The sequence below is a fragment of the Procambarus clarkii genome, chromosome 91 (assembly GCF_040958095.1).
Source record: "Procambarus clarkii isolate CNS0578487 chromosome 91, FALCON_Pclarkii_2.0, whole genome shotgun sequence".
Classification (NCBI taxonomy): Eukaryota; Metazoa; Arthropoda; class Malacostraca; order Decapoda; family Cambaridae; genus Procambarus; species Procambarus clarkii.
Genome location: NC_091240.1, coordinates 2,879,416 through 2,901,915, shown reverse-complemented (window position 1 = coordinate 2,901,915; position 22,500 = coordinate 2,879,416). Strand labels below are relative to the sequence as shown.

The window sequence follows — 22,500 nt, the reverse complement described above, 5'->3', positions numbered from 1 at the left end:
AGATTGGTTCTTGGGCCAACCCTTTCACTTGTGTAGTGGTTGGACAGTCTCTCAGTCTCTCAGTCTCTCTCTCTCTCTCTCTCTCTCTCTCTCTCTCTCTCTCTCTCTCTCTCTCTCTCTCTCTCTCTCTCTCTCTCTCTCTCTCTCTCCTCTCTCTCTCTCTCTCTGTAAATACTGTAAAACCTTTTTTTTTCCCATATGTTATTCTTTTCATTCTTATCTCACTTCCTTCGTGAGATAAGGAAGTGAGTCATTATCTTAAGTCATCATCATATTCGTAAATAGACATTCTGTAGACAGGCGCAGAATAAGGGGTAACTTTACTAAGCTAAGTTTACTAAAAGTTTAATTTGCTAAGAGCTAAGTTTACTAAGACTTTACTGAGAGCTAAGTTTACTAAGAGTTTATTAAAGGGGACTTTTCTAAGGTGTAGAATATACCTTAGTATATCAGTATATTTATACTTAGTATACCTTAAGCACCAGAATAACAAATCTCAATCTAATATATCCATACTTAATAATAGATATAATTTAGAAGAATTTAGATTAAAAAAAAAATACGTTTTTGAAATAGAATTGTTGACATGTGTTGAGGTTGCCAGGTGACATGATAGACTTGTGGGGATGAGGGTTGTTTCAAGTGCAGGTCAGACACATTGTTGTGCTTGTATGTAAATAGGAACTGATAAAGATAACTTGTGCACGAGCTTCTTGTCTTGATTATCTTGCGTGCACGGGGGGGGGGGGGTGGGGGGGGGCGCACGCACGCATACTCGAAAAGGGGGGGTCGAGGGTGTGGGGGTCGAGGGTGGGGGTCAAGGGTGGTGGGGTCGAGGGTGGGGGGGGTCGAGGGTGGGGGTCGAGGGTGTGGGGGTCGAGGGTGTGGGGGTCGAGGGTGGGGGGGTCGAAAGTGGGGGGTCAAGGGTGGGGGGTCGAGGGTGGGGGGCTCGAGGGTGGGGGGTCGAGGGTGGGGGGGGTCGAGGGTGGGGGGGGGGTCGAGGGTGGGGGTCGAGAGTGGGGGTCGAGTGGGGGTCGACGGTGGGGTCGAGAGTGGGGGTCGAGGGTGGGGGTCGAGAGTGGGGGTCGAGTGGGGGTCGAGGGTGGGGTCGAGGTAAGGTCTCCTTCCGTTCCTACTCTCCCTCTCACCTTCCACTCCCTCTCCCTCCCATCTCTCTTCCCCCCACCATCCCTCCATTCTCCCTCCCTCCCTCCCTCTCCCCCATCACCACTTCTCAAGGGCTGCGAGTCACCTTTTGCTCAACGGGCCGAAGGTTTCAGTTCTTGCTCACGCTTTTCTAGCCCAAGGTTGGTGTTGGGGGGCTGGTGGCTGGGCCTGGGGAAGCCTGGGGTAGTGGGGGATTACTGGGGATAGTGGCTGGGCCTGGGGGAATCCTGGGGTAGTGGGGGATTACTGGGGATAGTGGCTGGGCCTGGGGGAATCCTGGGGTAGTGGGGGATTACTGGAGATAGTGGCTGGGCCTGGGGGAAGCCTGGGGTAGTGGGGGATTACTGGGGATAGTGGCTGGGCCTGGGGGAATCCTGGGGTAGTGGGGGATTACTGGGGATAGTGGCTGGGCCTGGGGGAATCCTGGGGTAGTGGGGGATTACTGGGGGCTGGTGGCTGGGCCTGGGGAAGCCTGGGGTGTTGAAAGCCTGGCGTTAAGTGGGGATATCCTAAATCATAAAGGTAAGACTGAGATCAAGAAAGAGACAGAGAATTCAAGTTAGTCTCGTAGTCGTCAGAAAATATAATACGCATTGCTCTGCTTATCTCCCTCTCTATATTTACATCTTTCCTCTTTCTCGCTTTCCTCATTTATTCCTCTCTCTCTCTCTCTCCTCCATTCTTTCTGGCGGTTTCTCTTGATAATTACCTTACATCCTTCCTATCTCCCTCTACCGAAATCCTTATTATTTACATTTCCCTTCGTCGTCTTTATCTCTGTATTCTCTCTTCCTCCATTATTCCCCTTCGCTTAAGGTCTTATCCACTTTCTCTGTCGGTTTATATATGTTCATCGCGCAGTTTCTCCTGCTCCTCCCATATTTATTTGAGACTTGCATAAATCTTTAGAAATATGAATCGCCCTGATGCAGAAATGTGAATCTCGTTCATATCTCAAGATTATAGGCGACGAGGGCCAGAGAGAGAGAGAGAGAGAGAGAGAGAGAGAGAGAGAGAGAGAGAGAGAGAGAGAGAGAGAGAGAGAGAGAGAGAGAGAGAGAGAGAGAGAGACACAGAGACAGTCCAATACCTTCTATCACACAACCTGGACCAATATCACACCCTGAGGAGTCCAAAAGGTGGACAGATTGTCCACTACATCACACACAGTTTGATTTTATGCTCAGATTCAGCTCTCTCTCTCTCTCTCTCTCTCTCTCTCTCTCTCTCTCTCTCTCTCTCTCTCTCTCTCTCTCTCTCTCTCTCTCTCTCTCTCTCTCTCCCTCCCTCCCTCCCTCCCCCCTCCCCCCCTCCCTACCCCCCGGGCCATGATCACGTTAAGTTAACATAGTGCAGGTCCATTTTTTACGAGCTCGTTCGCTAATGAAATATTTGTCCAGAGATGAAGTTGCTCTCTGACGAACCTGCAGTGTTTAGTGTAAACTTGGGGGTGTATCCTTACGTTGTGTGGTGTAAACTTGGGGGTGTATCCTTACGTTGTGTGGTGTAAACTTGGGGAGTATCCTTACGTTGTGTGGTGTAAACTTGTGGGTGTATCCTTACGTTGTGTGGTGTAAACTTGGGGGAGTATCCTTACGTTGTGTGGTGTAAACTTGTGGGTGTATCCTTACGTTGTGTGGTGTAAACTTGGGGGAGTATCCTTACGTTGTGTGGTGTAAACTTGGGGGTATCCTTACGTTGTGTGATGTAAACTTGGAGAGAGTATCCTTCCGTTGTGTGGTGTAAACTTGGGGTTGTATACTATATCCTTACGCTGTATGATATAGTATACTATATCATTATATCAAACTCGTATAATATCCTTTCGCTGTATGGGGCCAGATTCACGAAGCAGTTACGCAAGCACTTACGAACGTGTACATCTTTCCTCAATCTTTGACGGCTTTGGTTACATTTATTAAACAGTTTACAAGCACGAAAACTTGCCAATCAACTGTTGTTATTGTTATAAACAGCCTCCTGGTGCTTCGGTGCTCATTAACCTGTTTAATAATTGTAAACAAAGCCGCTAAAGATTGAGAAAAGATGGACAAGTTCGTAAGTGCTTGCGTAACTGCTTCGTGAATCTAGATCCGATTTTTATAAGCAAGATGGCGGCCATTAGGTCCAGATGTTTGACCCACCGGTCTAATGGGCTTTTCCCAGTGTCTTAACGGCTTTTGTTTATGAAGCTGGACTGTACTATAGAGAGCCCCCGTCCTTTTGTGTGTACTCACCTACTTGTGCTTGCCGGGGTTGAGCTCCAGCTCTTTGGTCCGTCCCTTCGACTGTCAATCAACTGGTGTACAGATTCCTGAACTGGGCCTGTTTACCCCAGTGCTGGAACACACACAGTTTTGTATGTGTGTTCACCCATGTGAATTCACACGTCTGGCTGTGGGCGGGACACCCCCACCCATGGCCCGCCCACAGCCCGCCCCACAGCCCGCCCACAGCCCCCGCCCACAGCCCCCGCCCCACAGCCCGCCCACAGCCCCCGCCCACAGCCCCCGCCCCACAGCCCGCCCACAGCCCCCGCCCACAGCCCCCGCCCCACAGCCCGCCCACAGCCCCCCGCCCACACATTCGTCTTGGTGTTCTGGAGGGCCGTCAATCACACCACATCCTCCGGTTTTCTTGAGGGATTTTCGCCGAAATATTGACAACAGCGGGCTGTCTTGTTGGGGGTTGGGGGGTGGGGGAGGTTTGTGGGGTGGGGGGTGGGGGAGGTTTGTTGGGGGGTGGGGGACGTTTGTGGGGTGGGGGGGGGAGGTTTGTGTTTTGGTGGGGGTTACCTGTCTCACGCCACGCCGTCAAGAGCCTCCGGCAAGATGCGAGACAGGTCTCAGACCTTGTGGCGAGTTTGGTAATTAAGGTGTAACTGCTTAAGGCTAACAAGAGCACCAACCTCCTCCCCCCCCCCGTGCTCAAGAGAGGCTCAGGGGTGATTGATGCTCTATTTTCCTGCGTCCTAGAGGCTTAGAGCTCGTTTGTGCTCACTGCTGACGAGTCAGGAGGGCTTTTTAAGCGCTCATCTGGGTAAGTGTTAGGTTAAAAGGTCATTGATACACTGGCAGCTTGAAGAGGGTCGGGGCTGACCCCCAACTTGTGTAGAATTGCAACCGGTCTATTGGGACCCATTTGAGTTGCTTTAGGAAAGTCTGGAGACACATAGACACTCATGAAGACACATAGACACTCCTGGACACTCATGGAGACACATAAGACACTCATGGGGGCTACTTCAGGACTACTCCGGACTCGTTAGTAACTACCCTACCACTTCAGGGGTTTGTGAGGCATTTCCCATCACCCCAGAAATGGTAGGTACCTTCCCCCCTTCCTCCACCATTACTGACCATGGCAGGTAGAGCGACCACAACAGCCTGGTTGAACTCAAACACCCCATCCATAGGAAAAGAATTAAGGATCGAAAAGTCGTTTTTAATTTCATATTAGCCTTAGTGATCTCACTCTCTAGTTGATATGTATAACCTGCAAATTAGCTTGTGATGTTATAAAGCGCCTATCTGGACTGCTATAGAAAGGCTCAAGGCTTAGCTGAGCTCATCGTGGCTGCTTTAGAGGCTCAAGGCTTAGTGGAGCTCATCGTGGCTGCTTTAGAAAGGCTCCAGGCTTAGTGGAGCTCATCGTGGCTGCTTTAGAAAGGCTCAAGGCTTAGCTGAGCTCATCGTGGCTGCTTTAGAAAGGCTCAAGGCTTAGTGGAGCTCATCGTGGCTGCTTTATAAAGGCTCAAAGCTTAGTGGAGCTCAGCCTGGATGTTTCAAAGAAACTGAGAAGTGTACAACACCTTAAAGAGGTGAGTCTTGGTGTGTGTGTGTGTGCTAGAGGACGAAGTAGAGAAAGAATGAGACTGAGAGGTGGAGTGAGTCCCGGGAGTGAGGGAGAGACTGAAAGGGAGTGAGAGAATGGGAAAGGGAGGAGAGAGGGAGGGAATGAGGGAGAGACAATCAAGCCTTGGTAGAGAGGAGGAGCCTGGGAGAGGACCCCCTTCCCAGGGGTTAGTGGAGCGCGTCCCTTCCCCCTCTGCGTCACCCCCCCCTCTCTGCGTCATTCCCCCCCTCTGCGTCACCTAGGGGTCATTCCCCCCCTCTGCGTCACCTGGGGGTGACCCCCTTACATTTTACATATTTTTGTAACAATATGTACCATCGTACATAGACGTAATGAACAATTAGATGGAATTTGGTACTATTCATTTTATAGTCCGAAAACAAATGAAGCTAGAAACCAAACGTGAATATTCCTAGGCCCTAGTATAATACATATATGTACTATGTTAGGCCTCAGATGGCGTGCATTAGGCCTAGGAAAGTGAGGGCCAAGTTGAGTTCTCTTTATATCAGGACAAAACCTTTTCCAGTTTGTCTAAATTCAATTGTATCCAATTTCTACTTTCTGATTGCCCTTCACGCCATTATATATATATATATATATATATATATATATATATATATATATATATATATATATATATATATATATATATATATATATATATATATATATATATATATATATATATATATATATATATATAATGATGGTCCTTATCGTTATTATAAATACCCCCTATAGACATGAGGATAGGTTGGATAATATAATTAAAGGCATATTCCGATTGCATAACCAAAATACATACTAAATGTATATAACCAAAGGATATAAGCGTACTCCTCTGTACTATAGCAGGAGTCCGTCTATAACACAGATCCCGTTTCAGTTATGGGAACTGGGTGCGCAGGAGAGGGCAGGATTGGCCAACGGGATTGGCCAACGGGCGGGAACAGGAGCTGACGCCGTTATTCAACAACGGGCCTCCTGAAATACGAGAGATTATCCTCTATAGACTCCTCTATCTATAAATCCAACATTATGTTCGTAACTCTTCATCAATGTATGTACTTTTTCCTGAATTAAAAATTTGAATTTTGAATTTGAAATAGCCTCGCGCTGTTTTGCGGTTGACGGCGGAAAGGGCGGGAACCTCCTAGAGGCCCCGTGGCTCCTGCAGGAGTGGTGGTTGTTGTGTTTACAGCGTAGGGAGAGAGAGGGATGGAAGGGGAGAGAAGGATGGAAGGGGAGAGAGAGAGAGGGATGGAGGGGGAGAAGAGAGGGATGGAGGGGGGAGAGGGAAGGAGGGATGGAGAGAGAGGGAAGAAGGGTGAGGAAGAGAAAAAAAATAAAATCATGGCGATAAAAACGAATTAGGAAGAATTAAATCATTTAATTACTGAAATCTCTTCATTTTCTCGAGAACTTTTATTAACAATTTCGCCAGATTTCATAATAGTGATTTAACAAATAATCTTGCAGTCTCGTGGTCGTACGTTCCTTAAGCTGGAAGGAACTCCACTTCCGTGTTCCAGACTTTTCATCAAGGAGCCTCGTGCTCCCTGCCGGAAACTCGACCCCAAATTTCCTTGATTAAGTCTGCTGCTTCAGGCGATGTGCTCAGGTATTCTGACCCTCAATTAGAGCGAGGAACCAGTTCGAGGCAAATAGTTTTTCAGGACCTGTCAAGATTCCACCAAGCTTTTCTTGCTTCACGGACCCGGGTTCGAGACCCCGCCCCCATTGCTTATCTGACAGCTCGTTCTCATCAACACAGTTCATCACAAGCAATTCCCCTTAAAATACCAGTTTATTAATGAAAAATAATTGTTACTCTGATGACTTGAAGGACAGGTGAGCCTGAGGGTTTTCGAAAAGGCTTTTTTGACGGAGGTGAGGAGTCAGGCTTAGCTATCTACCCACAGACACGTGTAGATGTCTGCCCACAGACACGTGTAGATGTCTACCCACAGACACGTGTAGATGTCTACCCACAGACACGTGAAGATGTCTACCCACAGACACGTGTAGATGTCTACCCACAGACACGTGTAGATGTCTACCCACAGACACGTGTAGATGTCTACCCACAGACACGTGTAGCTGTCTACCCACAGACACGTGTAGATGTCTACCCACAGACACGTGTAGATGTCTACCCACAGACACGTGTAGATGTCTACTCACAGACACGTGTAGATGTCTGCCCACAGACACGTGTAGATGTCTGCCCACAGACACGTGTAGATGTCTACCCACAGACACGTGTAGATGTCTACCCACAGACACGTGTAGATGTCTACCCACAAAGAACGTCGCATTTCGCTCGTTTGCGTAACATAAGGCCATAAATTATCGTACTTGAAAATTGGAAATGGCTGGCGAAAGTGACGTCCTGCCCCGTTTTCTGTTTTGGGTCCTCTGGTAGGTTAGGAGAGACTACTTTAAATTGACCGTTTTCTTGACATTGGGAGGACGGAGGGCTTTAGAGCAGTCTGCTCTAACTGTATCCCGTTGACAGCGTTGTGGGACACTCCCTGAAGCTCCTCCCTTCTTTACGACAAAGTTAACAGCGATCCAATTAGAACAATTTCTACATCAGTGAATTGTAATTTCGCTGTTTTCGGTGACAAATGTGAGGCGAGGTTGTGGTTATCTTGAGGTTATCTTGAGATGATTTCGGGGCTTTTTAGTGTCCCCGCGGCCCGGTCCTTGACCAGGCCTCCACCCCCAGGAAGCAGCCCGTGACAGCTGACTAACACCCAGGTACCTATTTTACTGCTAGGCAACAGGGGCATAGGTGAAAGAAACTCTGTCCATCGTTTCTCGTCGGCGCCCGGGATCGAACCCAGGACCACAGGATTAAAAGTCCAGCGTACTGTCCACTCGGCCGACCGGCTCCCCTCGTGTTGGCGGTGCCTGGGTACGAAGAACTGACGAAACGACCTGGTCTCCTCATAGAACGTCGCATTTGTGACGTATACTGTACCCAAGTCTTAAAAAAAATCGTCGTACTAGAAAATGGCAGCGGCTGGCGAAATTGACATACTGCCCCGTTTTCTGTTTTGGCTCCTCTGGTAGGTTAGGATAAGGGCACTTTAGTACCTGAGTTTTTTTTGTCGTTGGGACGCCTTAGGAGGCCAGGTGTCGGTCGTAGTGACGGCGGCGACGCGCAGTAGTGTCCGTCTGACGCTGACGCAGTGATGGACCACCAGAAAGTACCAGTATGTAGTGATGGACCACCAGAAAGTACCAGTATAGTGATGGACCACCAGAAAGTACCAGTATGTAGTGATGGACCACCAGAAAGTACCAGTATAGTGATGGACCACCAGAAAGTACCAGTATGTAGTGATGGACCACCAGAAAGTACCAGTATAGTGATGGACCACCAGAAAGTACCAGTATGTAGTGATGGACCACCAGAAAGTACCAATATATAGTGATGGACCACCAGAAAGTACCAATATATAGTGATGGACCATCAGAAAGTACCAATATATAGTGATGGACCACCAGAAAGTACCAATATATAGTGATGGACCACCAGAAAGTACCAATATATAGTGATGGACCACCAGAAAGTACCAATATATAGTGATGGACCACCAGAAAGTACCAGTATATAGTGATGGACCACCAGAAAGTACCAATATATAGTGATGGACCACCAGAAAGTACCAATATATAGTGATGGACCACCAGAAAGTACCAATATATAGTGATGGACCACCAGAAAGTCGACTATTGCACTATTGAACTTGAACCAACCAGAAACACTTCTTAAATACAAGATAAATATAAGACCTAACCTCTCCTAGCAACCCCTAGGCCTAATACAAGCTATCGTAGGCCCACTATAGTACATATATGTACTATACTAGACCTAGGAATATTTTAAGGTCACCTATTAGCTTTATTTTTTACAGGACTCTAAAATTAATAGTAGAAAAAGTGGTTGAGTGGAGGTCCGTCACCACATTGGAACTTTTCTCCAAATAGTGACTATTAGAATTAATCGACAGTCGATTAAGGCAGTGGCAGTGTCTGGGATGCTCCCGGACGCAGGTTCGAATCCTCGTCACGGCCCTTGTGGATTTGTTCATTTGATGCATCACGTTAGTGTGATCTCTGTGTGTGATTAGAACTATAGTTTCAGGTGGATAAATTGGTAAATTAAGATTAATATACATATATATGTATGTATATATTATATACATAGACACAGATGAAAGTACGTATGTTTCAGACAGTGGTAAAGGGGGGGGGGAGGGATTGCCCAAATAGCCCAAGAAAGCTTATAGGCCTACCAGCACTTTTTTTTCATTTTGTACAGTAATACTGGACAAATATCAAATAATCCTTCAAGTAATCAATTACTTGGTAACACTGTCCTGATTATTTTGATCTCGTAGTTCCTGGAGTGTAGACTCGAGACTAACTGTCCAGCCATTATGACAAGTCTCGTATGGACTCATTGTTGCATATGGTGAGAATTATTGTCAGCATGGAGATGTTGAGATAACTGAACACTACTCTGGTCGAGGCAGTTTTCACTGCGTCGTCCAGTGCTCTGAACCTGACAACTGCCATCTGGCTCTGAACCTGACAACTGCCATCTGGCTCTGAACCTGACAACTGCCATCTGGCTCTGAACCTGACAACTGCCATCTGGCTCTGAACCTGACAACTGCCATCTGGCTCTGAACCTGACAACTGCCATCTGGCTCTGAACCTGACAACTGCCATTTGGTTCTGAACATAACGTCAACAAAGCCTCATCAACCATCTCATTGAACAAGTTTGTTTAATACTTGCCATTTATTTAACTGCGTACTCAGTTACACATGACCAATTGAGAGATGAAACTGGGAGAACGAGTTAATAAAAACCGGCCTGTTGAGTACACAGACTTTACACAGACGGGGGAGCCGTGGGGAAATTTTATATTAGCAAAAAGGGGTCCTTGCTGGTAAAAAAAAAGGTTTGGAACCACTGTCACAGAGTAGTGGTATTGCATATATAGAGGGAGAGGGGGGTAGAGGGGTGCTGGGGAGAGAAGTGGGGAAGGAAGAGGAGGCGGAAGAGGAGGAGAAAGAGGAGGTTGACATCAGGGAAAGTAATCTCGAGTCAAATCGCGTTACATCAACCTTATTACTAATGCCTATGACGCTACCTCTCTCTCCTCCCTCGCTGGCTTCTTATACTCTTACTCTCTCTCTCTCTCTCTCTCTCTCTCTCTCTCTCTCTCTCTCTCTCTCTCTCTCTGTCTGTCTGTCTGTCTGTCTGTCTCTCTCTCTCTCTCTCTCTCTCTCTCTCTCTCTCTCTCTCTCTCTCTCTCTCTCTCTCTCTCTCTCTCTCTCTCTCTCTCTCTCTCCCTCTCCCTCACCCCAGGAACACACTATAGCGACATACAATCGCCAAATCGTTTCGTAGCTCGATGTCGTCGTGCGCCATGCATATGTAACACACCAGCATGGTAACAGCAAGACTGCAACGTGCAGCCAGCCAGCCAGCCAGGCAGCCAGCCAGCCAGCCAGCCAGCCAGGCAGCCAGCCAGCCAGCCAGCCAGCCAGCCAGCCAGCCAGCCAGCCAGCCAGGCAGGCAGCCAGCCAGCCAGCCAGCCAGCCAGCCAGCCAGCCAGCCAGCCAGCCAGCCAGCCAGCCAGCCAGCCAGCCAGCCAGCCAGCCAGCCAGAATCTCTCTGCCAGTCCCCCGGGGTCAAAGCGACCCGCTCGGCCAATATTTTTTTTCGCGGAGCCTCTTGTATTGCAGAGGTGGGAGCGTGTTATTGAAGTTTTGTCTGCTGTATTAATGGCTCTGTAGGGAAGGTGTGAAGAGGTGTTGTATTGTTGTTGGGGGAGGGGGTGTAGGGTGTATACAGAAGTGTATGATACATCGAAGGTTGCATCTCCAGTTTGGATTGATGTAGCAAGCTGGGGTAAATGTATATTTTTTTTGTGTGGATGGGTGGTGATGATAGTACAACAGCAGCAGCAACAGCAGCAGCAACAGCAGCAGCAGCAGCAACAGGAACAACAGGACACAGACAAATCATCCTTCAGCCTCAACAACGCATCTGAGGGATTAAAATTCTCTCATGTCTGGCCATACTGCGATAGGTGATGAATATTTAGTGCGAGAGAGGGAGGGGGAGAGAGAGAGGGGGGCGAGAGAGGGGGGGCGAGAGAGGGGGGGGGGGGTAGAGAGAGAGAGGGAGGGGGAGAGAGAGAGGGGGCGAGAGAGAGGGGGGGGGGGGGGGGGGTAGAGAGAGATTGGGAGGGAGAGAGAAAATAAAGGGGGAGAGAGGGAGACAAAGAGACAAAGGTGTTATGATCTGAGCGCATCGTCGCTTACCCTAATGTCACAGCCCTCGAAATAAGCCTTGTCCTGGCCACAATAAGCCTCGCCCTGGCCGCAATAAGCCTCGCCCTGGCCACAATAAGCCTTACCCTGGCCACAATAAGCCTCGCCCTGGTCACAATAAGCCTCGCCCTGGCCACAATAAGCCTCGCCCTGGCCACAATAAGCCTCGCCCTGGTCACAATAAGCCTCGCCCTGGCCACAATAAGCCTCGCCCTGGTCACAATAAGCCTCGCCCTAGCCACAATAAGCCTCGCCCTGGCCACAATAAGCCTCGCCCTAGCCACAATAAGCCTCGCCCTGGCCACAATAAGCCTCGCCCTAGCCACAATAAGCCTCGCCCTGGCCACAATAAGCCTCGCCCTGGCCACAATAAGCCTCGCCCTGGCCACAATAAGCCTCGCCCTGGCCACAATAGCGTTCCAGAGTCTTCCGGCGAATGTTAATTTTTTGCTTGTTTGTTTTTCCAAACACTCCAAACCTTCTGTGAGGTAATTCGAACTGTACGTTAAAAATGCGACGTGTTAGTACAAATGAAATCACCGTAAAATGGACGTTTTCTACGCGTCGGCAGATTTGGCCAGCCTCGTGTGTTTTCGGCTAGACGAAACAGCTGTGTTTTTTACGGAGTGGGCGGAGTGGGGTGGGGGTGGGGGGGATGACGTAGGGGAGGGGAAGAGGGGGGAGAGAGTAGGGGGAAGGGGGGAGGGGGTAGGAAAAGAGGTGAGGGGAGATCTCTCACTATCTGCAACATAGGGAGAGATGAGGGGAATTGCTGAAGGCTTATTGGCAAATTCTAGGCAGGTCTTCGTGTTTGTTCCTATCTCCGCCCTCTCGTTCCCCGCCTCTCGTTCCCCGCCTCTCGTTCCCCGCCTCTCGTTCCCTGCCTCTCGTTCCTCGCCTCTCGTTCCCTGCCTCTCGTTCCCTGCCTCTCGTTCCCTGCCTCTCGTTCCCCGCCTCTCGTTCCCTGCCTCTCGTTCCCTGCCTCTCGTTCCCCGCCTCTCGTTCCTCGCCTCTCGTTCCCTGCCTCTCGTTCCCTGCCTCTCGTTCCCTGCCTTCTCGTTCCCTGCCTCTCGTTCCCCGCCTCTCGTTCCCCGCCTCTCGTTCCCCGCCTCTCGTTCCCCGCCTCTCGTTCCCCGCCTCTCGTTCCCTGCCTCTCGTTCCCCGCCTCTCGTTCCCCGCCTCTCGTTCCCCGCCTCTCGTTCCCCGCCTCTCGTTCCCCGCCTCTCGTTCCCCGCCTCTCGTTCCCTGCCTCTCGTTCCCTGCCTCTCGTTCCCTGCCTCTCGTTCCCCGCCTCTCGTTCCCCGCCTCTCGTTCCCCGCCTCTCGTTCCCCGCCTCTCGTTCCCCGCCTCTCGTTCCCAGCCTCTCGTTCCCAGCCTCTCGTTCCCTGCCTCTCGTTCCCAGCCTCTCGTTCCCCGCCTCTCGTTCCCAGCCTCTCGTTCCCTGCCTTCCTCGTTCCCTGCCTCCCTCGTTCCCTGCCTCTCTCGTTCCCCGCCTCTCGTTCCCTGCCTCTCTCGTTCCCTGCCTCCCTCGTTCCCTGCCTCCCTCGTTCCCTGCCTCCCTCGTTCCCTGCCTCCCTCGTTCCCTGCCTCTCGTTCCCTGCCTCTCGTTCCCTGCCTCTCGTTCCCCGCCTCTCGTTCCCCGCCTCTCGTTCCCTGCCTCCCTCGTTCCCTGCCTCTCGTTCCCTGCCTCCCTCGTTCCCTGCCTGTCGTTCCCTGCCTCTCGTTCCCCGCCTCTCGTTCCCCGCCTCTCGTTCCCCGCCTCTCGTTCCCTGCCTCTCGTTCCCCGCCTCTCGTTCCCCGCCTCTCGTTCCCCGCCTCTCGTTCCCCGCCTCTCGTTCCCCGCCTCTCGTTCCCCGCCTCTCGTTCCCTGCCTCTCGTTCCCTGCCTCTCGTTCCCTGCCTCTCGTTCCCCGCCTCTCGTTCCCCGCCTCTCGTTCCCCGCCTCTCGTTCCCCGCCTCTCGTTCCCCGCCTCTCGTTCCCAGCCTCTCGTTCCCTGCCTTCCTCGTTCCCTGCCTCCCTCGTTCCCTGCCTCTCTCGTTCCCCGCCTCTCGTTCCCTGCCTCTCTCGTTCCCTGCCTCCCTCGTTCCCTGCCTCCCTCGTTCCCTGCCTCTCGTTCCCTGCCTCTCGTTCCCTGCCTCTCGTTCCCTGCCTCTCGTTCCCCGCCTCTCGTTCCCCGCCTCTCGTTCCCTGCCTCCCTCGTTCCCTGCCTCTCGTTCCCTGCCTCCCTCGTTCCCTGCCTGTCGTTCCCTGCCTCTCGTTCCCCGCCTCTCGTTCCCCGCCTCTCGTTCCCCGCCTCTCGTTCCCCGCCTCTCGTTCCCAGCCTCTCGTTCCCCGCCTCTCGTTCCCAGCCTCTCGTTCCCTGCCTGTCGTTCCCTGCCTGTCGTTCCCTGCCTCTCGTTCCCTGCCTCTCGTTCCCTGCCTCTCGTTCCCCGCCTCTCGTTCCCCGCCTCTCGTTCCCCGCCTCTCGTTCCCCGCCTCTCGTTCCCAGCCTCTCGTTCCCAGCCTCTCGTTCCCAGCCTCTCGTTCCCCGCCTCTCGTTCCCAGCCTCTCGTTCCCTGCCTGTCGTTCCCTGCCTGTCGTTCCCTGCCTCTCGTTCCCTGCCTCTCGTTCCCTGCCTCTCGTTCCCCGCCTCTCGTTCCCCGCCTCTCGTTCCCCGCCTCTCGTTCCCCGCCTCTCGTTCCCCGCCTCTCGTTCCCAGCCTCTCGTTCCCCGCCTCTCGTTCCCAGCCTCTCGTTCCCAGCCTCTCGTTCCCTGCCTCTCGTTCCCTGCATCTCGTTCCCCGCCTCTCGTTCCCCGCCTCTCGTTCCCAGCCTCTCGTTCCCCGTCTCTCGTTCCCTGCCTCTCGTTCCCTGCCTCTCGTTCCCTGCCTCTCGTTCCCTGCCTCTCGTTCCCTGCCTCTCGTTCCCCGCCTCTCGTTCCCCGCCTCTCGTTCCCCGCCTCTCGTTCCCTGCCTCTCGTTCCCTGCCTCTCGTTCCCTGCCTCTCGTTCCCTGCCTCCCTCGTTCCCTGCCTCTCGTTCCCTGCCTCTCGTTCCCTGCCTCTCGTACCCTGCCTCTCGTTCCCTGCCTCTTGTTCCCTGCCTCTCGTTCCCCGCCTCTCGTTCCCCGCCTCTCGTTCCCCGCCTCTCGTTCCCCGCCTCTCGTTCCCAGCCTCTCGTTCCCCGTCTCTCGTTCCCAGCCTCTCGTTCCCTGCCTCCCTCGTTCCCTGCCTCTCGTTCCCTGCCTCTCGTACCCTGCCTCTCGTTCCCTGCCTCTCGTTCCCTGCCTCTCGTTCCCCGCCTCTCGTTCCCAGCCTCTCGTTCCCTGCCTCCCTCGTTCCCTGCCTCTCGTTCCCTGCCTCTCGTTCCCTGCCTCTCGTACCCTGCCTCTCGTTCCCTGCCTCTCGTTCCCTGCCTCTCGTTCCCTGCATCTCGTTCCCCGCCTCTCGTTCCCCGCCTCTCGTTCCCAGCCTCTCGTTCCCCGTCTCTCGTTCCCAGCCTCTCGTTCCCTGCCTCTCGTTCCCTGCTTCTCGTTCCCTGCCTCTCGTTCCCTGCCTCTCGTTCCCCGCCTCTCGTTCCCCGCCTCTCGTTCCCTGCCTCTCGTTCCCTGCCTCTCGTTCCCTGCCTCTCGTTCCCCGCCTCTCGTTCCCAGCCTCTCGTTCCCTGCCTCCCTCGTTCCCTGCCTCTCGTTCCCTGCCTCTCGTTCCCTGCCTCTCGTTCCCTGCCTCTCGTTCCCCGCCTCTCGTTCCCTGCCTCTCGTTCCCTGCCTCTCGTTCCCTGTCCTTCCAGTTATCACAATGGGGGTTAACTAGCTATTAATCCTCTGGTCAATTAGCGCTGATAAAAATCACAATTCGGAGCAACAATTATATTGCATTGGATTATTGTTATTATGGAGAAGGTGGTAGTGGTGGATGGTGTGTGGGTTGGTCATGTTCTCTTGGTTCCTGTTCATCTTGTTCTTCATCCCCCAGTCTCGTTCCTTTCCTCTCTCTCCTCTCCCTCCTCTCACTCTTCACACATTCCTACCTTCTCCAATCTTCAATTTACGATGATTACAAGAACTGTTTTTGAAGGGTTTTTATAAAAAATTGGGATAGTTTTAAAGTTGAAGTATATGAATGTGTGTGTGTGTGTGTGTGTGTACTCACCTAGTTGTATTCACCTAGTTGTGTTTGCGGGGGTTGAGCTTTGTTCTTTCGGTCCGCACACACACGTACACACCGTGTGTGTGTGTGTGTGTGTGTGTGTGTGTGTGTGTGTGTGTGTGTGTGTGTGTGTGTGTGTGTGTGTGTGTGTGTGTGTGTGTGTGTGTGAGTGGAGCCCCGCACAATACCAGTAAGGGACATAAGCTGCCGGAATCCAGGCATTGCTAAATTGGCGGGTTTTATTTGCCAGTTTGGAAGACTAACAGGAAGAAGGATAATGTCTATATCCAGAGCCTGGATATAATGACCCCCGCCCCCCCTCTCGCTCTGTGTCGCCTCCACTCCTCCACCCCTTGTTGTACTCCCCTAGTTGTGCTGGCGGGGGGTTGAGCTCTGGCTCTTTGGTCCCGCCTCTCAACTATCAATCAACTGGTGATGTGTTTCACCCTATATCTGCTGTGTTCCTGTGGAGGGGTATGTCGCTCCTGTGGAGGGGTATGTTGTTCCTGTGGAGGGGTATGTCGCTCCTGTGGAGGAGTATGTCGCTCAATATTGCACATGTATGCTCTGGCGTGCTTTACCATGGCTACGTACATTCAGACTGCTGCTTGACGCTTCCAGCAGTGTGTAACTGAGCACAATACTGGCTGTGAAGGATTGTTGTATGGGTTACAGAGCTTGTACATCTCTGTGACTCTTCGGGGCTGTGTTGGTAAGTGACGGATCCGATCTGAGTGAGAGAGAACATCTTCTGCAGCACGCCCGTGCACTCTGTAGCACGCCCGTGCACTCTGCAGCACGCCCGTGCACTCTGCAGCACGCCCGTATTCTCTGCAGCACGCCCGTACACTCTGCAGCACGCCCGTGCACTCTGTAGCACGCCCGTGCACTCTGCAGCACGCCCGTGCACTCTGCAGCACGCCCGTGCACTCTGTAGCACGCCCGTGCACTCTGTAGCACGCCCGTGCACTCTGCAGCACGCCCGTGCACTCTGCAGCACGCCCGTGCACTCTGTAGCACGCCCGTGCACTCTGTAGCACGCCCGTGCACTCTGCAGCACGCCCGTGCACTCTGCAGCACGCCCTTATTCCTGGAATTCCATTTTCATCAAGAATTATAACAAAAAATAGTACCAAAGGCCCTTAACATTGTTGTACATGCTGCTATGGCGGTGTGTCCACTCACAAGATAAGTGACGCTGCCCAATAAACTCGCCCCTCGGGGCAAAATTTAAAATTTAAAAATTATTTGGATATTATCCTCGACATACTTAAATCGGCAGAGATAGCACCACCCCATAAAGGAGTAAATAAAGCAGGAGCAAAAAATTATAGACCTATAACATTACATCACACACACAATTCTTTAAAACGAGTGGTGAAAAATAACGTCACGGAACACAGGGAATTACAGTGTCTACATAACCCTGGGTAACCTGGTTTCAGAACAGGGCGCTCTTGCCTGTTACAGTTGCTGGACCACCATGGTTTCAGACCTGGGTGCTCTTACCTGTCACAGTTGCTGGACCACCATGGTTTCAGAACAGGGCGCTCTTGCCTGTCACAGTTGCCGGACCACCATGACATGGCCTGAACTGCCATGGAAGACGAACAAAACGCTAATGCACAGATTTCGCGTAAGCTTTCGACACAATTGTGACCAGGGTGTTATTACACACACATATTGCACGCAAAAAGGAATTGCTGGCAAAGGAGGAAGAGCTTTAATTGTCGACAAAGTGTAATCTGGATCATCAACTGGTGACAAGCGTAGTGCCTCAAGGTACTGTGCTGGCTCCGATACGATTTCTCATCTGTGTCTGAGACATAGATAAGGACACAAGCTATAGTGCCATATCATACTTTGCAGATGACACCAGGATTTTTTTTTATAAGAATCGACAATATAGCGTTACTACCAAACCTCCAAACTGATGTAAATCAGGTCTTTGGTACTCGGAATATAAATAGTGTTAAATGAAGAAGTTAAATGAAGTTCCCGCTACTCATAAAGGGCATAACCGGACGGCCTCTCGCGATGTTCAAAAGACAATTCGAAACACACCACCAAAGGATACCTGATCAACCAGGCTGTGAGTCAGAGTCTGGTTCACCAGACCACCAACCATGAGGCCTAGTCAGAGACCGGGCCGCGGGGACGTTGATCCTTGGTGCCACGCAAGGTAATCAATCACCTTGTTATTGCCTCTCCTTCTATGGCACCACCCCCCCTGCTATGGCAGGGGAGTGAGGGGCAGGGCAGGGGTGGGGCTGGGGTGAGTGAGGGGGCGGGGCAGGGGTGCGGCAGGGGCGAGTGAGGGGGCGGGGCAGGGGTGCGTGAGGTCAAATGCAAATGAATAGCGACGCGCGGATGTATAACTCCCCCACGGTGACAGGAAGGGAGGAGAGGGAGGGAGGGAGGGAAGATCAGGGAGGGAGGGAAGGTCAGGGAGGAATGATAGGAAAGGTGGAAAGGGAAGGATAGAACAGCCTCCCTTGTTCTTCTGCACTTGAGGGCAAGTATTAGGGGAGCAATGAGGGGTAGAGAAAGAGGAATCGGAGCCATGAAACGAGGGATGGAATGACGGAGATAAAAAACACAAATGGAGGATGAAGTGGAAGAGGAGGACAGGAAGGAAAAAATAAGAGTCCGTGAGTATATATGCCAAGAGCAACGTTGTTTTAGATTTAACTACTCAGAAAAAAGTGTCCATGTAGCACGGTCTATGGTGAGCCCGTAACAAGATCAACCCATTGGCCCGCCAAAACGTGACACAATAGACGAGGTAAAACTAACGCCTATATAAGGAGTATAGTAGATATAAGTAAATCTACTCCAAGTAGATATACTTATATCTACCAAGTAGATATACTTATACTTGGAGTAGATGCAAGACGCCCCCCTTGGAGTAGATATAAGTATATCTACTCCAAGTTCTACGTCTGTTCTGTTATTGACGCTGTGTGAATGCTGCACTTCCAGTTCTTCAGTTCTGTTACTGATGACAATTATTATTAAATATTAAATAAATATTTGTTATTAAATACGTTCAATTTATGGTTTCGGTAATTTTTGTTGACATTTTAAAGTTGTATCAGTTTTATAAATATATATTGTTTTGACAATATTCTTCACCGTCTCCTGGCGCCCTCACACCTCTCTCACACCCTTCTGGCGCCCCCACACCCCTCTCACACCCTCCTGGCGCCCCCACACCTCTCTCACACCCTCCTGGCGCCCCCACACCTCTCTCACACCCTCCTGGCGCCCTCACACCTCTCTCACACCCTCCTGGCGCCCTCACACCTCTCTCTCACACCCTCCTGGCGCCCCCACACCTCTCTCACACCCTCCTGGCGCCCCCACACCTCTCTCACACCCTCCTGGCGCCCCCACCCCTCTCTCACACCCTCCTGGCGCCCCCACACCTCTCACACCCTCCTGGCGCCCACACACCTCTCTCACACCCTCCTGACGCCCCCACACCTCTCTCACACCCTCCTGGCGCCCCCACACCTCTCTCACACCCTCCTGGCGCCCCCACACCTCTCACACACCCTCCTGGCGCCCCCACACCTCTCACACACCCTCCTGGCGCCCACACCCCTCTCTCACACCCTCCTGGCGCCCCCACACCTCTCTCACACCCTCCTGGCGCCCCCACACCTCTCTCACACCCTCCTGGCGCCCCCACACCTCTCTCACACCCTCCTGGCGCCCCCACACCTCTCACACACCCTCCTGGCGCCCACACCCCTCTCTCACACCCTCCTGGCGCCCACACCCCTCTCTCACACCCTCCTGGCGCCCACACCCCTCTCTCACACCCTCCTGGCGCCCCCACACCTCTCTCACACCCTCCTGGCGCCCCCACACCTCTCTCACACCCTCCTGGCGCCCCCACAGGGTTCTGCTACACGGAGCTGGTGACCTGGAGCGGGCAGTCGTCGGGTCAGCTGTACACGGTGACTTACCAGCTGGTGGGCGAGCTGGTGGCCTTCGTGGTGGGCTGCCTCAACACCCTCTTCGCTGCCGCCACCCTCGCCGCCGTCGGCAAGTCCCTGGTAAGTCCAGGTACCTCTTGGTAGGGCCAGGGACCCCTTGGTAGGGCCAGGGACCCCTTGGTAGGGCCAGGGACCCCTTGGTAGGGCCAGGGACCCCTTGGTAGGGCCAGGGACCCCTTGGTAGGGCCAGGGACCCCTTGGTAGGTATTGTAGTGATGCATCGGTCTTAGTTAAGGTAGATGAAATTGTTTCAATCCGTGAGGCAGGGTTGAACATTGGCCAGGGCCAGAGTTCAACCGCTTACGAAACATTTTTTGTATATACATCTTTTCCCCCAATCATGTCGGCCTTTTTTTTCTTTAATTCAACAGTTTACGAGCTCTGGAGCGCTATACGAGGTTGTACATACAAATGTTAGGGTTGTAAAGCTCGCTTGCACAATGAACAAATCCACAAGGGCCGTGACGAGGATTCGAACCTACGTCTGAGAGCATCCCAGACGCTGCCTTAATCGACTGAGCTACGACGCTTGTAGATTTGTTCATCGATGCATCACGTTATTGTGATGTCTGTGTGTGTGCCATCGCTTGCACGACCTGTAATTACCCTGCTCTTGCGTCTTGTCAACAGTCGGCCACCATGGACTACCTGTCAGGAGGCAAGGTGGAGCGCTTTGTGGCCACTCACCTGGGCCGCCTACCAGGCTCCCAGGCCGCCCCGGACTTCATAGCCGCCGGCGCCTCCCTCAGCGTCGCCGTCATCCTCGCTTTTGGTCTCGAGGTGGGTGTTGGGAGGGTGCTGGCACGTGGTGGTGCGAAGATTATATTACTTAGATGCTTATGGCTAAGCTTACCCAGTTTTAACAGTGATTACCTTTGGGGATGTGCCCATCATGCATGGTTGTAGAAGTAATTCTAAAGAAACTCGGTTATAATGGTATATGAGACTTGTAACACCTCCCTCTCTTCCTGCTGACGCAGCAATCCGGGTTCCTGAGGGCGACGATGAGTGTGGCGACGGGCGTGGCACTCGTGTTCTTCCTGGCTGTTGGCGCCACGCACACGGAGCAGGACCCGTCTCATCTGCACCACGCCCTTAACATCGGCTCCTCTGAGGTGTGTGTGTGTATGTGTGTGTGTGTGTGTAACAGAGCCATCAGACTGTAACTTAATGAGTCAAAAGTACGTACTATAAGTACGTACATAAGTACGTAAGTACTATAGTAAGTAGGGCTGGTCGCGTTGTTTACAAGGTTCCTCATCCCAATCACTGTTACTCGCCCATGCCCATACCGGATCACCCAATCACATTGATAATCCATCTTCTCGCCCACCTATTGGCTGAAAACAGTCCAGTTTTCGCCGTAAACGCAGCTCAATCATTCGTCACTGGAAGGGGATTAAGAGGATTTGCGATCCAGTGTGATTTATCTGGCGCGCACCAGCGTAGGGGCTGTTACACCTGTATAATTAGCCTGGTAATCTCGGCGATTTTGGTCACTGAGTGGGATTAGCTGATAAACAACGGCTGTTAATTCGTTCGGAAAATATGGGCACCGAGATTAAACAGGTGACCCGTGTTGACCCGTTTTTGAAACGCCAGACACACACACACACACACACACCCACACACACACACACACACACACACACACACACACCACATCAATGCATTAGGCAGTGATGTGGTGGAGGTAGACTCCATACACAGTTTCAAATGTATGATAGAGCCCAGTAGGCTCAGGAAGCTGTTCACCAGTTGATTGAAGGTTGAGAGGCGGGGCCAAAGAGCCAGAGCTCAAATAGGTGAGTACAGAGGGGGGTCTGATAGATTAGTAGACAGCGCACAGACTCTTAATTCTGTGGCCCGGGTTCGATTCCCAGACCAGGCAGAAACAAATGGGCAAAGTTTCTTTCACCCTGAATGCCCCTGTTACCTAGCAGTAAATAGGTACCTGGGAGTTAGACAGCTGTTACGGAACTGCTTCCTGTGTGTGTGTGTGTGTGTGTGTGTGTGTGTGTGTGTGTGTGTGTGTGTGTGTGTGTGTGTGTGTGTGTGTGTGTGTGTGTGTGTGAAAAAATTAGTAGTTATAACAGTTGGTTGACAGTTGAGAGGCGAGCCGAAAGAGCAGAACTCAACCCCCGTAAGCACAACTAGCTGAATACAATTAGGTGAATACACACATCCCTCTGCTCCCTCCCCAAAAATACTAGACTAAATTCCCTCTGTATTATCCAGCATGTTGACTTCAGTGAGCGCGCTTGTAAATTGTATAGTAATTTGCGATAATTTACGTCTGAAGGAAAGAAAAGTTGAGCAGTTTAGCGTCCCGGTTTTAGCAGTTAGACAACGGAGAATATTTATTCCAAGTGTACTGTGAATCACAGAGGCCTGTCAAAGGCAGAAAGAATGTTAGAAAATGTATTGCGTGGTAATTTGTAATGTCAATGGGTGGTGGTGGTGGTGGTGGTGGTGGTTGGTGGTAGTGGTGGTGGTGGTGGTCGTTGGTGGTGGTGGTTGGTGGTAGTGGTGGTGGTGGTGGTGGTGGTGGTTGGTGGTAGTGGTGGTGGTGGTGGTCGTTGGTGGTGGTGGTTGGTGGTAGTGGTGGTGGTGGTGGTGGTGGTGGTGGTGGTAGTGGTGGTGGTGGTGGTCGTTGGTGGTGGTGGTTGGTGGTAGTGGTGGTGGTGGTGGTGGTAGTGGTGGTGGTGGTGGTGGTAGTGGTGGTGGTGGTAGAAGTGATATTGCTGGTTATCGTTAATGTCGATGGTAAGAATGTCAGTTGGAACTGTCGAATTGCTTTGTATTTGGTTTGTATTGGTCTGTCGAATTGTCGAAAAGTTGGAACATTTTTTTACATGTTTTTCTTAGTATTTGGAGTTTAGGTTTTGATAATACACGTCCGTACGCATTATCAGGAGCCCCTTGGTGTACCCAGCTCCTTCAGGACCCTCAGCAACACCTTGCAAGGTACATGGTCTGCTGCTG

General features: G+C 51.9%; 1 protein-coding gene across 1 annotated transcript in view; it reads left to right on the top strand.

Annotated features, from left to right (window-relative positions):
- Nucleotides 1–22,500, top strand: part of LOC123773921 (cationic amino acid transporter 4) — a 53,834-nt gene that overhangs the window by 18,220 nt on the left and 13,114 nt on the right. Inside the window, exons 3-5 of the mRNA XM_045767893.2 lie at nucleotides 19,418–19,575; nucleotides 20,146–20,295; nucleotides 20,496–20,630. Of these exons, the coding sequence (XP_045623849.1) occupies nucleotides 19,418–19,575; nucleotides 20,146–20,295; nucleotides 20,496–20,630 (443 nt within the window). The remainder of the gene's footprint in view (nucleotides 1–19,417; nucleotides 19,576–20,145; nucleotides 20,296–20,495; nucleotides 20,631–22,500) is intronic.